We start from the raw sequence: 14,956 nt of genomic DNA on the forward strand, positions 1-14,956 counted from the left end.
TGTGTTATTCCTACCATGACAAAGGTGGATAAAGGTGAAGAGGATTTCATGTAATCCATGGACACCAGTGAAGATCACAAATCATTGAAGAAAAAAGGTTTAGCACGCTGTCTAGTGGGTCTAGATGACCCCACTCCCAATGTTAAAGTGCTTTGGATAGCACAAGGGTTACAATCTGAACATTTTAAAGCCAAAGCCAGCTCATTTTGTGTTTTAAGATGAACAGCTTCAAAAGTATTTCTCGTCACATTCAACTCACTTTCTGCTCTCCACAGCTTGTTCCGTCCACAGCCCCGTCCAGCTTGGAGTGGCAGGTGGCTCCCACGGTGCACCACAGAGTGCTGCAGATATTCTGCTGAAGTACAAAGTGGTATATTTTTTTCTCACCATGTTCAACACAGTTGTCTTTTTATCTATTTATTGTTAGGTGGATTGCAGAATATAAGACTGAGAAATTCAGTGGTACTCCTGAATTCCACTAAAGGAGCAAATTCTAAGTAGGGGGTGAGGAGGTGGTCTTACAAGCCCAGAAGACCCCTGGGATCTTATCTAAACAATCTCCAGGCCTGCATTTTTACATGGACTGGTAAAAGACTGAGGGGACTGGCATTCCTACCAGGTCCATAACTCTCTCAACCCTGTTTTCTGACAAGTAAAACACTAAACTAAACCAGCCATCATGAAGGATTTACCACTCATTTATTCCACCCGTAAAGCTAAAATATCCCCAATAATTCCTGCAGAGGCCCTGTCCTCCAGATGCTGAGGTGTAATCTTCCTAAATGAACAGTCCACTGCGGAGCAAAGCTGTCATCCACATGAGATCTCAGAAATTACACAGGAAAAACAGACCCCTAAGAAATAAGTCGAAAATTCTTACCCAATTTGGCAGATTCCTTTTTAAATAAGCAAATAATAATAATAAATGCCAGTGCTGTAAGAATGGTCTTACCAAGAAATCTAATTTTAAGAAAAAAATTCTCGTCAGTAAGATAGTGTTTTTAACCAGTGTGCTGTGGTACGCCTATACTAGTGTACTGTGAGAGGTGGTCAGGTGTGCCGGGGGGAAATTATTCAATATAACCTAATTGGTCTGAAATACAATTTCCATTTCTGAGAAAACAGCACTGTGTTCATCCAAGTAGCCCCAGGTTTCTTACTATGTAGTTAGGTATTTGAAAGGTCACAAAATACTATTTTCTTTGAGTTTTTTTTTAAATTCTATTTAAGACACTTTAACAAGAATGACTGTACCTTTGCTGCAACTTTGGGCAATTGCTTTCAATTTTGAAAAAAACCCACTTTGATCATCTTTTGATTTGTAGTAAAAGTGGTCTTTTACTTATAATTATGTCGTTTTTAGCGATCATCAACGACACCTGTGTTGTTTCTGAAGACATAGTTTCTGCATTTGCGTCTGAGTTGTTGGTGCAGAGCCTGCCCCTACTCAGCTACCATACATCTGTTTACAGGCTCTCCCACTAGCTTACAGCCCCTCACAACCTCAACCTAACATTATCAGTGCAACAAAAATGCCGAGCAATATTGGAGCTAGCCAGCTGTGAAGTTTTAAATCAGATACCTGAGAAAAATCCAAATCATTTATGGCCATTTGAATTGTACATTTTGATGAGATTTGAGCAGCTTAGGACAAAGAGAAAACATCAATTGTGCAAAAACGAGGGGTAGTCAAAGTGTGCAAATATGCAGTTGAGCAAATACAATTTATAAATAGAAAGGCATGGAGGTAACTATATAGTAAAGAGCAGTAATAAGTAAAAAGTCCAGTCAATGAGATGTGCTGCTATTAGAGGGCATTCAGTTAAGTGATTGCTTGTGGAAAAAGCTTTTCCTCAGTCTGGTGGTTTTTGTCCTGATGGACCGGTAGCATCTGCCGGAGGGCAGTAAGCTGAACAGGGGGCGGGCCGGATGCATGCAGTCTCTGGTGATTTTAGACGCTCTGCTGAGGCAGCGTGACCGGTAGATGTCTGCCTGAAGGGGAGGGGGTGGCCGATGGTTGACTCTGCTCACCTCACCACCCTTTGGAGTGTCTGCCGTTCTGCTTCCATGCAGACACACACGCCATTATTGTAGAGAGGACGGATGGAACCACTGCGCTTCCTGAAGTGGAAGATGACTTCAGGAGTATCTTTCATTGCAGTGGGTGAGTTGGTGCCCCTTCAAGACAAGTTCTTATGTTGAAATGTCAACATTTTCTACTAAAATGAAAACTGAAAAATATTTAAAAAAAAACAAAAAAAAACTGCAGAATAACTTTCAATTGAAGCAGATAAGACCCCATTCTTTTCTGAAAATGACTGCAATTACATTCATGAGAAGATATTAGTCTTATATTTGTTTGTATGACTTTCAGCGGAGCAACCTTGTTTTTACACATTTTATGAGAGAACTAACGTCGTTTTTAAGTACTTTCTCTGGAGATACTTTTTTCTTTGTTTGAGGGACTCACAGCTCTGGCTTTCATTAAGTCCAGGTCTTTCAATAAGGGACTTTAGTCACATCTCTTTATTCACAGTGTTTTGCTTTTTTCCTATTGGGTTTGAACAAAGTGAATGTAATATTGACAGATGAAGCGCACTGACACTCACAAAGCCCTCATTGTACTTCACCTCTCACAAAAATGATCTCTCCATAAAGAAAAGATACGTTTACAGAAAGAATCGATTTTCACATCCAGGATAAAAAGCATCACACCTTTTATCTTTCGTGAAGAAAGTGTCATGTCTTTAGTGTTTCTGTTTTCCCAAGTCTGTAGAGTGGTATAGAATTACTCCTGCTCAGTATTAAAGATCCAATTCACACTTTACCCCCTAAGTAGAAATGAAATCGTATAACAGACTAAGAAGGCACTCATTGAAAAAAAACAAAAAATAAATAATACATTTGAAAAAAAACAAACAAACAGCAATACTCACAGAAGGCATAATTAAAAGTCTTAAAGGGTCTATATTTCATGCAAAATCAACTTTTTTAAACTTTTAAGTGTTTTGTAATGTTCATTCCTCACAATAAACAACCCAAAGCTGTATTATGATCTATTCACTCATTTCTGAGTTTCCCTCTAAAAACCTGCGCTCTGACCGCCAGCCCTTCCCAATCCACAAAAACGAGCAGGTTCTCATATTGTGATGTAGATAAGTGAAGAACAGACCTTTCCAGGAAGCGTCTGTGCTGCCGGCACCGCCCACGCTATCAAAAACAACCACATCTCCACAGAGCTAGCGGTGATCAGCTAAATGCTTTTATTTGAAAGTTTCACTGTTATAGTTTCATTGAGACTCATACAAAGAAAAATGTGGAACTGTGGCATGGATTTGTGTGCTAAAGCTCTTGTTTGAGTTTATCATGACAACAAAATTTCCAACTTAACTATTTTTTTAAATTTATTTACAGCTTAACTCATCATTAACTTCCAATCTCTCCTTCTTATTCAGTTTAAATGTTTATGAACCTTTGACTGAGAGGAATTGGACAGCATCCAATAATGTGGTTGTTCCGAGAACCAGATTCAGTCGCAGTAAAGTTAGGTATTCTTCATTTGTATGATGTAAGGCTCTGTTGGTCTGCTGGATCTGACCAGAAGAGAGCGTGTACAGATTACAAATCAACACAGAGAATCTCAGTTTTATGATCACTGATGAAAACACCTAACCTGTGACTTTAGGGTGATGGGAAAGGGCTTGTGGTTCACTGTAATAACGGCTGATGTTTATCTTGACAATGATGTCATTTAGCAACTGATGTGCAGCTTCTGTGCTGTGGCATGGTCTGAAGACTGACTTCAGATTATTGTGACCTTTTTTATGTCTTTAAAAACATTTCAAAAGGATCCAGACCCTTAAAGCGTTAATATTTTTAAAAGAGTAGTGTTTAAATATACTAGAAACAGGTTTACTTCTTGTATCACACTTGAAAACAAAAAAAGAAAATTCTGTGTGTGCTGATTCAATGAAAACTGGAACATGAACAGAGCAGTTTTATCATGTTTAGAGTAAAAGCATGAAGTTAATTACAAGCAGCAGCAAAATCATCAATGACTAAAGTAAATGTATTTTTGCACATTTAACCAGAGTATCTTTATCAAGCGATTTCTTTAATTCAATTCAATTAAATTTTATTTATATAGCCCAATATAACAACACAGTTGTCTCAACAGGCCTCACACAGGTAATTGTACAAAATATAAAATAAGTAATGAAATACAATAGCCTATTTCTAAACAAAACAAAACAAAACAGACTAAACTAAAAACAAACTAACTTTGAAACCAGATCCCATATAGTTTCTTGTGCCCAAGCAAATTATGTGGTGCTTTTCTTTGTCATATCTACAAGGTTTTTCCAATGGATTTTTAGTCTGCTTATCAGTCAAAACGATTTGAATAAAGAAATACTTTAAAAAGTGGTTTTAATTTTCGATTCTTCTATATATGTCCTCTATCATCACAAAAATGCTACAAGAACCCCATTAAAAACACCAAAAACACAATTTTCTTTGGAGTGGAGTCTTTAAGGTTGTATTCTGAATAAAATTTAACAGATATGGTCCTCAGGGATTTAAGAAGACCAGCAGATCTCCACCAGAACCACCATCTTAATGGAAGATGAATCTGTAATTGTCTGAAGAAGGATGGAGATGTAACATCACAAAATACCTTAGATTCCACTGTTTAAGTGTCACAGGCTGCTCTAAACAGCACATGTTCAATTCCAATCAGTGAGCCTGCTGTAGATCTACTGATCTATTGATCTGATCTACTGCTGTAGATCTTAAGCTGCTGCTAGTTCCTCTTTACTGGAGCATCGGCATCATGTTCAGTTTAAAGTCCCACTCCAATCACCAATCTATTGTAAAAGTGTTCCCCAGTGGTCTTTCAATTATGATTATGCAGTTTTAGCCAAAATCAATAAACCTGTGTCGTTATCTAGGACATAGTTTCTGCACAGTGCCAGTAGTTCATTAGTAATTAGGTCTCTAATTTGTTTGCGGGGACTGTTGGTGGAATAAGCCCACACCAACTTCCCATCACTCAACTGTTTACACGCACCCCCACTAGCATACAGCCTCCCACAACCCCAATTTAATATTACCAGTGCAACAAAAATGGTGAGCAATATTGGAGGTATCTTCGCTGTACAGTTTTGATCCAGATAAAAAGACTTACATCTAGTCATCTACAAGTGAATGCCTTAGTAACTTTTATGTCACACGAGCTTTTTCCTGCAGTCATTTTTTGTCTGCTGTGACAAGTTGAATAAAGAAATACTCAGCTTAGTAAGCTTCATTTGACAGTTTTTCACGCCTGAAGAACAAAGACAACTGAAAATCTAACAATAATTGATACTTTATTTCCAACAATGGGGAAATTCTTCTCCGCATTTGACCCATCCCCTGGGGGAGCAGCCAAGCTGCGCTTGGGAGGCAGCTGTAAATTCCTCACCAATGATAAGGCAACTGCCCCCAGTACCATTGTTCATTCCGCTCCGGGAATTGAACCCTGGATTCCTGCGTGGTAGCCTTTCACCTTACAAAGCAAGCTACCCAGCCGCGTACATACATGGGCTAAATCAAACACACATTTTTAAACACGCAAACCCCCTAAATCAGAGAGGTCTCACATGCGCCCTATCTGCCAAAGATGAAAGGCCCACTACTACCTGAGAATACCCCACTATTGCTCTGAGAGGCAGCATGGGGCCCACCCTAAAGGTGCCGGCACAGCACCTTAGGGAGTTCATCACCCACCCACAATGACGAACGTGTGTCAGCAGGAGGTAGAAGCCCCCAACAAAAAGAACTTCAGGCCGAGACTGACCAGTCACAACGAGGAGAATGGTGATGAGGAAAGTCCACCTCTACAATTGAGAGTATCTGGCACCCGGGAGGACAATCATCCCTCATTCATAAACACATGGATCACCCCTGGAGCACCAGAGACAAAATCCCCTTTTCTGAACCAGCTGATGGCCTCTCCCACAAAGGGTGAGCTAAGGATTGAAGCATTAATGGTCACGCCCGACTTGTATCTCCTCTGCAAGGTGTCATTAAAAATTGGTGGGTGACGGTTTGAATGGACACCTCTTATTAGGAAGAATTTTTGACAAATTAAAAAGTTTGAGGGTTTGAGAAGAATTATGTAAATACTTTTTTTCTTTATCATTTCTTCTAAGATCTTTGAACAAAAAAAACAACAGTATTTCTGTCCTTTAAACCTGCAGATTTTCTTCTCCCAAAAAGAATAAAAATAAATCCTTCCTTTCTTCTCTGATGTTTGCCACTCCTGTCTTTTTGAATGTTTGTCCATTCAATGAGAAATAATGTTAAATTACTTATGCTGTTATGCTGTTTAATTTAAAACAACAGTTCAAAAAAGAGCTTGTAAACTAAACAATGATAAAAAAAAAACATTTATAAGAAGAAGCAGAAACTAATGGAAAGCCTTTTTTGGTCCTGGCCTATTTCATAGTGCTATAAGTGCAACATAAGGCAGATCCTTATTTATAAGTTGCTTGGTCCAGATAAGTGTTTTTTTGCACATTAAAAATATAAAATGTATCTGGGACAGCCTACTGCTTCTGATTTAGGCTATTTCCAGACTTCATCTTGTTTATCCTGTTTTCCATTTATAGACAAGGTCCACCAACTTTCCTTTGTTGTGCAGGAGCAGGTGCATTTATACGGAGACTTGATTCCATAAAGGGTGGATTCTTTTTATCATCATTGGTCATTTAGGTCAACGTTGGATCATTCAGAGATCCTCACTGATCATCTGGAGAGAGTTTGCTGCACTGAAAGTAAAGGGGCTGAATAATTTTGCATGCCCAATATTTCAGTTTTTTATTTGTTAAAAAAGTTTGAAATATCCAATCAATTTTGTTCAACTTCTTGATTGTGTCCCACTTGTTGACTTTTTAACACTTTATTTTAACACTTTTATATAGTTATGTTTGAAGCCTGAAATGTGGTAAAAGGTTGAAAAGATCAAGGGGGCCGAATAATTTCGCAAGGCACTGGATGTACTGTATATTATGCATCTCCACTATTTGTTTAGCCATATATTAAAATTCCAAAATCCTAAAAAAACAGCCACTAGCTTTCTTAGAAACATCAAATTAACTAGCACTGACATACAGCAGTTTTGCAGCCCAGCAACTCCCTTTACCTTCTGCAGGACAAATTGTATTGATTTTATGTCCAACATGCCAAGCCAATAAATTCCCCCTGCATTCAATGTAATTGCTTTATGCCAAGGATTTCCATGTTCCTATTACCAACAACACAAGTTGTGAAGTAAACTTGTGACTTTAGGTTAGTTTAAACCTATTTCTTGTTGCACTTAAGAGATGGGGTTTTGGGTCAGCCCTGACTGCAGTAGTTACAGATACAGCGTAGCAACACAGTCAACGCTCTGAGCTCTTAGAAAATCCATTGGGACTTAAAGGCTTCAATGGACTTCATTAGATCTACCAGTCAGATGGTCAGACAGCTTTAAAACCTTCATGTTTCACCTATCAGAAGGAAACCGGTAGGGAGAGGGGTATGATAAAAAGAAGCACATTCTGTATTCACAGTAATGTCGAGTCGTGGTTAAGAAGAGCGAGATGAGAAGAAATTGAAATGATGATGAAAAGAAAACTGTTTCTGTTATTTTAATGATTAATCATTTCAACTATTTTTGTGTGAAATGATTTGGGCAACTGGGTGCAACACCAGCAACGTGAGTGAAACTCCCCTTGAAGTGGCTGTAATTAAAGATTTTGTGCACATTGCCGTAAGAGCAGTCTGATTACAGCCAGGCAAAGACTGAGGTTTGTGTGTGTGTGTTTTAAGTGCTGCATTGATTAATGTTTTCTCAATAGACAATCAAACACTTACACTTTGGAATATGACTTGGTATTTTGACATTTCTCCCTTCAACAATTATCTACAATATTTACTCCATTAAATAACTAATTAGCTTGTGTTTATCGATAAAACTGATTAAACTAATAATTGAAAATCCTTTTTATACAGCAAACAAACTTTTGTTTTTTGCTCCCATTTGTCACGAGATGAACTCATCACCTAAAACTTAAAAGATTTCTACATACACAGGACACCATTCTGTGTTAGCGAGCACTTCTCCTTTGCCGAGATGATCCCTCCCACCTCAGGGATGGATCTCTGGATGTATCTCTGTGTTGTGTTTATAATTTTGTTCAGTGCTATTATGATCATCACTTAACGTGTGAAAAAATAATAATAAAGAAAAGCCAATGAGGACAGGAGCAACTTGATTTAGTCTTGTGTGGCTCCACTAAAATTGTCTCTAGAGTAAAGACCTATTCACTGACACTTCACCCAGCTTTGAAATCTTATGCGAGACACTAATTAAGCAAATAAACCACTCAACAGTTAGTTTAAGGCACATTTAAGCAGGTCAAAGTAGCAGTAAGTGGGGGAAGTTACCATTTAAATACCTTTCACTTCTAGATCCAGAGACTTTTTTCTGCTTGATGGGAAATTTAAAGTATAAAACCAAATTAAGCTTCACTGTGTTCCCCAGGTATTCGTGATATAGTCCAAACCTTGACACGTGTTACCTTTTGCATGTGTGAGCATTGTTTTCTCTCTGTGCAGGAGCTGTCCCTTCTAAAACCTGCTGATTGCCATCGCATCAGCTGATTGATTGAGGCTAGTTGACAGCATGGAGCTAATCAGTGGGAGCAGTTTTAAAAGGCTGAAAACTTAAAGCAGAGAAGAGCAATACAGAAGAGAGCTGGGAATATGGTGTATATTGGAATGACCAGTGGGGAAGACAATGTACTATCCAGACTTAGATTGGGATGTACTTTTCTAAACCAACAGCATTTAATGGTGGGCAAACATGTGAGTGGGAAATGGGAATTTAGTGCTGACACTGAGATAATAGGACATGTAATAATGACATGTGACAAGTACGCAGGGCTATGTAGAATGTTCAAAGAATGAATGGGTAAACTGAAGACAAGCTGAAATATAAACACGTGTTGAACATTCACTCCAATTATGTGTTTTTGTGTTTGAAACATGCTGGCATTTTTTTGATGATGGAGGATGTCTTAAAAAATAGGCTCAAAATTAGTATTTCTTAAAGTATTTCTTTAGTCAAATTGCTGTAGATCAGGAGCAGATGAAAAAGATTCTCTTGGTTACATAGGTGCTTCACACCAGTTTTCTAAAAAAACTATTGCCGCTCTGCAGAAACTGTCCGGAAAAATGGCACAGGTTTTTTGACCTTTTTGGCTATCAAATGACATAAACATAAGACCACTGGAAACGATTTTACAATAGATCAAAATATTATTGGAGGGGCTATAACTAATAGAGCTGCTCATGAATTTTTTATTTTGTTTATGAGAAAAACAAGGTTGTTAAAGAAATTTAAGGTTATACTAAGTAAGGGCAGAGGTGAGCGCACTGGGCTACTATCACTTTCATTTCCAGGGGTTTACTTGGCTAAACTCAGAGTAGTTTTTTAGTTGGTGGGCATTTGTTAATATTTTTTGCAAATAGCAGTTGTAAATAAATCTATATTTTTGCAATGTTTAGTCAATGGGTTTTTGTGTATTGTTTTTGCGTAAATGGGTGTTTCAGGCCTCTGCGTCTATTTGCGACCAGTGAACGCACATTAAAAATTAAACCAGTATAACTGTGACTAATCAGAAACTTGGATTTGGTAGTGATGTATGGATAGCATCCTATTTTGATTAATGGAAGTGCCAACCATTTGAAATTAAACATGAAAGAGGAAATAATAATTGCAGTTCATGCCCAACTGGAATTGTATAAGCCTAAGTCTTTCATATATTGGAATAGAGCTTTAAAAGAAAAAACCTGGAGCAAGATTCACGAGATTTGCACCATTCAGAAATGTGGCACCACGTCTCTTCCGATTGTGAGTTCATGCACTAGTATCGGGCAGCAACAGTCCAGTGTGAACACCATCGGCTCTAAAGCGCTTTTAAGAATGCCTGTTTTTTAGCATTATTTTGAATATGCTAAACACATGCTTGGTGTGTATGTTTGCTTTTGTTTAATTGTACTACATTTCGGGATATAGTATTACCAGTAGTTTTGTTTGAACCAACACTACATAGAAAATAAAGGTTCACTGTGAGTTATTTTACAGTGAGTTTCCGTCCTACTTTCCAGCACCCCTATAGAAGAGGGTACTCTCACAGCACCAGAGGAGAAACGTCTGATGCCAAGCTTCCTATCGAAAATACAGTAGATGGGTGTTCACACAGAGCTTTTTGCCGTGAGCAACTCCTCTGATTCCATGGAACTGTTGTGTCAAAAAATATCTATGGAAGCAAAGACATTATCGACTTCAGCACATCCTCTGTGTCTGCACACAGTGCCCCATGTACATCCATACTAAGTGAAGCTGTTTCCATAATATTCAATTACTTCCACTATTGCCTTTTCTTGGAAACGTTTGGTCCATATCATTACTTTCAGTAAGTTGTTTGTCAAAAAACCTTGAAAAGTTTTCTAATCAAGACATTCCTAGTAAATTGTTTAGAACTAAAAAAGAACAAACTCTTGTAAGGATAAATATATACATACAATTTCAATCAGTACAACTTTAAAAGGAATTTTCTTTCTTCTTCTTGGTCTTGGGCAGTTTTAGTGAAGAGATCAGAATTTAAATCTGATCTGACAGGTTTGAATCTTTAAGGTCTAACCTTGGCAAGGTCATGCAGAGCTTTAAGACCTATCTTAATGAATGTTTTAGTGAATTTCTGAGGACAGTGCTTCAGAAAGCATCAACCCAGTAGAATCCACACCTTTACAAGAAGTGACAAGCAGCAATTTATGGATGGATACGCAATCACTGATTTGATTTGAGAACTCTGCTGGAATATTTATTCATGAAAGGCTCAAACTTTGAAAACATGATGGACAAGTAAGTTTTAAAAGTGGCCAGAAAGCTGATTGTGATGGCAGCATACCCTGCCACACCCACAAACAACATGGCGGTAACCTCCCTTCAGCATTGCACACTTTCTTTTTAATTTTATTATTTCAGATTCTTTATTCTTAAATAAATGCACACATTTCTTTGAGTTAAAATATACATTTATTTATTTTCAATAATTTCTAGCACATGGACACTTGTTTAGTTTACTTATTTTGGTTTGTTTAATTAATGTCACCTGTTTTTGAGTTGCCAGTGCTGAGGGGGCTACTGGTCGCTACGGGTGTGGCTGAGGTTCTGCTCCTGGAGCTGTGCTGTGAGGACTGGCAAAGGAGGAGCTCAAGTCTTCACAGCCTTTAAATACTCCAGCCAGGCAATTAGGAAGGCACCATCTACTGAAGCCTCCAGGGGAGAAACCAATGGACTTATTTAATGTTTATTTGCTTTGCTTCTGTTGTTCATTATTCATTTTGTTCCACTTTTGATGATTTTTCTCTTCCACTAAGAGGCCAAGTTTTGTGTTTAGTCTTGTCTTTATAGTCTTTGTTAAATGTCTTTTGTAGTCATGTTAGTTCCCCCCCCCCATGTTTCTCAAGTGGTCTGATCAGCCACTATATATGTTCCCCTTTGTTGTGTCTTTGGTTAGGTCAGTTTGTTTCTGTTACTTGGTCTGTTCAGTTGGTTAAGTTAAAGTTATTGCCTGAGTTAATTATGTTTCTGTTGACCTCTTTTACGGTTTACCAGTTTGTTCATCTTTTTACATTTTTTGAGAAAATTAAAATTTTCATTTTTGTGAAACTTCTGTTGTCCTCTTTGGCCGCTCGATCCCCCACATGTGGTGTCAGAAGTGGGATCAGCAATTGAGGACACAGAATTTTTTTTTCTCCCCTTTTTTGACACCTGCAGTTTATTGTGGAGTATACCATGCATTGTGGAGGAAGAGTTGTGAGACCTCGGACAGAGAACAAGGACATTAATAGTGGACTTGGAGACCGTGAAGAGGAAGAACATGAGGCTGGAGCTACAGGGGTTGCACCAGGTACTGAGGGTGAAGACACACATGAGCCAACATTGAAAAATCTGACTGATATTCTCCAAGCTTTCATGGGAAAACAGGAAGCCAGAGACCTGCAACTTCAGGAGGAAGCTAAACAGCAAGAACATCGTCTAAAATCTCTGCAGCACCAGTTTCAGCTTCTTCAGATGGAGGTGCAGGCCCGCACTTCTCCTATCCCAGAACTCACTTCATCAGCACCTGATCCTTCAGATGTGTCAAACTTTGAAAATCAATCTTCACAACCAACATCTGCTCCAGAATGTGAACCACCGGCACCTAGTCGACCTCATTTTTCTAGAGAGCCAAGGTTGGAAAAACTCACAGAAAATGATGATGTTGAACATTTCCTTGTAACATTTGAAAGAATTGCTACAGCTTGCAAGTGGATCAGATCTGACTGGGTTTTCCACCTTATTCCACTGCTCACTGGTAAGGCTAGGAGTGCTTATGTTGGCATGGATTTTGATGACTCACAGGATTATGACAAAGTGAAAACTGCCATTCTGCACAAATATGACATCAACCCTGAGTCTTACAGGCAACGGTTTCGCTCCTTGGAAGTTGGACCTGAGGAGACTCCCAAGGAACTGTATGCCAGACTGAAAGAGCTGTATGACAAGTGGATTCAGCCTAAAGGTAAAACAACAAAAGAAATTGCTGAAATAATAATCATGGAACAATATTTAAGAATGGTGTCACCTGAGCTTCAGATTTGGATAAAGGAACATGGTCCTAACTCGGCAGCTGAAGTGGCCTCCCTGGCAGAGGTTTTTGTGGCTGCTCGAAAGAAAAACCTTCCATGGAGCAACATTGCATGGCAGGCCTCCAAAGACTCTCGAAGGTCAGCAAACCATCAATACCATCAGAGGTCTGCCCCAGGTACGAATAGAACTCCTTTGGGGGAAGAAAAACAGACAAGACCGGCAAAGCCTTCCAGTAAAACACCAATCTGTTATTTGTGTGGGCAGGAAGGACACATTAAACCATTATGTCCGAAAAATCCAGTGAAGCTCACTCAAATGTGTCTTGTTCCATACCAAAGTCTTCCACCAGAAACCCAAGAAGGTGAAGCCATGAAACTGACCACTGTACGAATTAATGGGAAGAGTCATAAGGCTCTTGTGGATACTGGCAGCACACAGACTCTCGTGCAGAGACAGCATGTACCAGCTAATATTATTTGTACCCGTGAGACCATCTCAATCTGCTGTGTTCATGGGGATAGGAAAATATACCCCACTGCTGAACTTTATATTGAAGTCCAAGGTCAGACATATTTGTTAAATGTTGGCGTTGTGGATGATCTGCCTTTTCCAGTGGTCCTAGGTCATGACCTTCCTGTTCTTTTTGACTTGTTGGAGACAAAAGGAAATAGCAATGTTGCGGTTACAAGGGCACAGACTCAACTTGAGGAGGCGCAATCCCAACTTCTCAGTGCTTTGCCGTTCTATGATGCTGAGCTAGAGACAAACCCGGGAAAGTCTCGCAAGCCACGTAGTCAACGGAGGCAAGAGAAATTTAAGCACACAGCTGTAAAGCCAACAACTGAAGCAACTCCAGACAGTGCTTTGGGTTTTGAGTTGCCCAATGACATCAGTAAAATGCAGCATGATGATCCAACTCTGTCCTTCTGCTTTCTGAAAGCTAAAGAGTCGACTGAGTTCAAGAAAAGGAGGGAGTTTTTTCTGAATGATGGTGTTCTATATCATCAGCGTGGTCAAAGCAGCTAGTGGTCCTTCAGAGTATCCGAGATGTAATACTCAACTTGGGCCACTCTATTCCCTGGGCTGGCCACTTGGGGAAGCACAAGACTACTGCTCGCATTGTTAAACACTTTTATTGGCCTGGCTTGCATGCAGATGTTGACCAATACTGTAAGAGTTGCCCTCAGTGCCAGAAGACATCCATGAAAAGTTCAGTGAAAGCTCCGCTCCAGCCTCTTCCAATAATTGGGACTCCTTTCGAACGTTTGGGCATGGATGTTGTTGGCCCTGTAGAAAGAAGCAGAACTGGAAATCGTTACATGCTGGTGATTACAGACTATGCTACAAAATACCCAGAAGTCTTTTCTTTGAAATGTGTCAAGGCAAAAGCTGTTGCATTCTCTCTGGTGCAGTTTTTCTCAAGAGTGGGTTTCCCTAAAGAAATCTTAACAGACCGGGGGACAAACTTTATGTCTACACTGCTCAAACAGGTTTACCAGCTCCTGGGCATAAAGAGTATTCGAACAACCCCTTATCATCCACAGACGGACGGACTGACTGAGCGGTTTAACCAAACACTCAAGCAGATGCTCCGTAAGTTTGTTAATGATACTGGTTCTGACTGGGATCAGTGGCTTCCTTACCTCCTTTTTGCTTACAGGGAGGTTCCTCAGGCCTCAACTGGGTTTTCCCCATTTGAACTTCTATATGGGTTTGAAGTAAGGGGACCTTTGACCTTGCTGAGGGAGACCTGGGACAAAGATCAGGGGAGGGAGGGGCCTGTTAATGTAGTTTCCTATGTCCTACAGATGAGAGAAAAACTGCAGAAGATGAGTGAGCTGGCTCAAGACCACATGGCTGATGCTCAGCGGTACCAGAAGAGCTGGTATGACAGGAAAGCGCGACACAGAAGCTTCCTCCCAGGTCAGAAGGTTCTTGTGATGCTCCCAACAAGCGACAGTAAACTGCTGGCCAAATGGCAAGGTCCTTTTGTGGTGCACAAAAAACTTGGAGCCACAACTTACCAGGTGTCTACTCCAGGTCATGCACGTTCCAGCAGAGTGCTGCATGTGAATCTTTTAAAGGAATGGTTCCCAAGAGCTGAGGAGGAGGCCAAGGTGCTGCTCATCCAGAATGTTAAGGAGGAGGAGGTTGAATTTCTGCCAACATCAACTGCCACCACTCCAGATTTAAGCCATCTACCTTCAAACCAGCAATCTCAGGTGAAAGCAC

The 14,956-nt window shown here is 39.6% G+C and overlaps 1 protein-coding gene across 3 annotated transcripts in view; it reads right to left on the minus strand.

Moving 5' to 3' along the window:
* Positions 1–14,956, minus strand: part of adamts7 (a disintegrin-like and metallopeptidase (reprolysin type) with thrombospondin type 1 motif, 7) — a 201,964-nt gene that overhangs the window by 95,001 nt on the left and 92,007 nt on the right. For 2 of the 3 annotated variants that reach the window (XM_023952917.2, XM_078944242.1), the window contains exon 10: positions 260–355. In XM_023952917.2, the coding sequence (XP_023808685.1) occupies positions 260–355 (96 nt within the window). The remainder of the gene's footprint in view (positions 1–259; positions 356–14,956) is intronic. The other variant, XM_078944241.1, reaches the window with a different exon arrangement.

This window comes from Oryzias latipes, chromosome 3, assembly GCF_053564925.1.
Source record: "Oryzias latipes strain Hd-rR chromosome 3, Olatipes_Hd-rR_3.1".
Lineage (NCBI taxonomy): Eukaryota > Metazoa > Chordata > Actinopteri > Beloniformes > Adrianichthyidae > Oryzias > Oryzias latipes.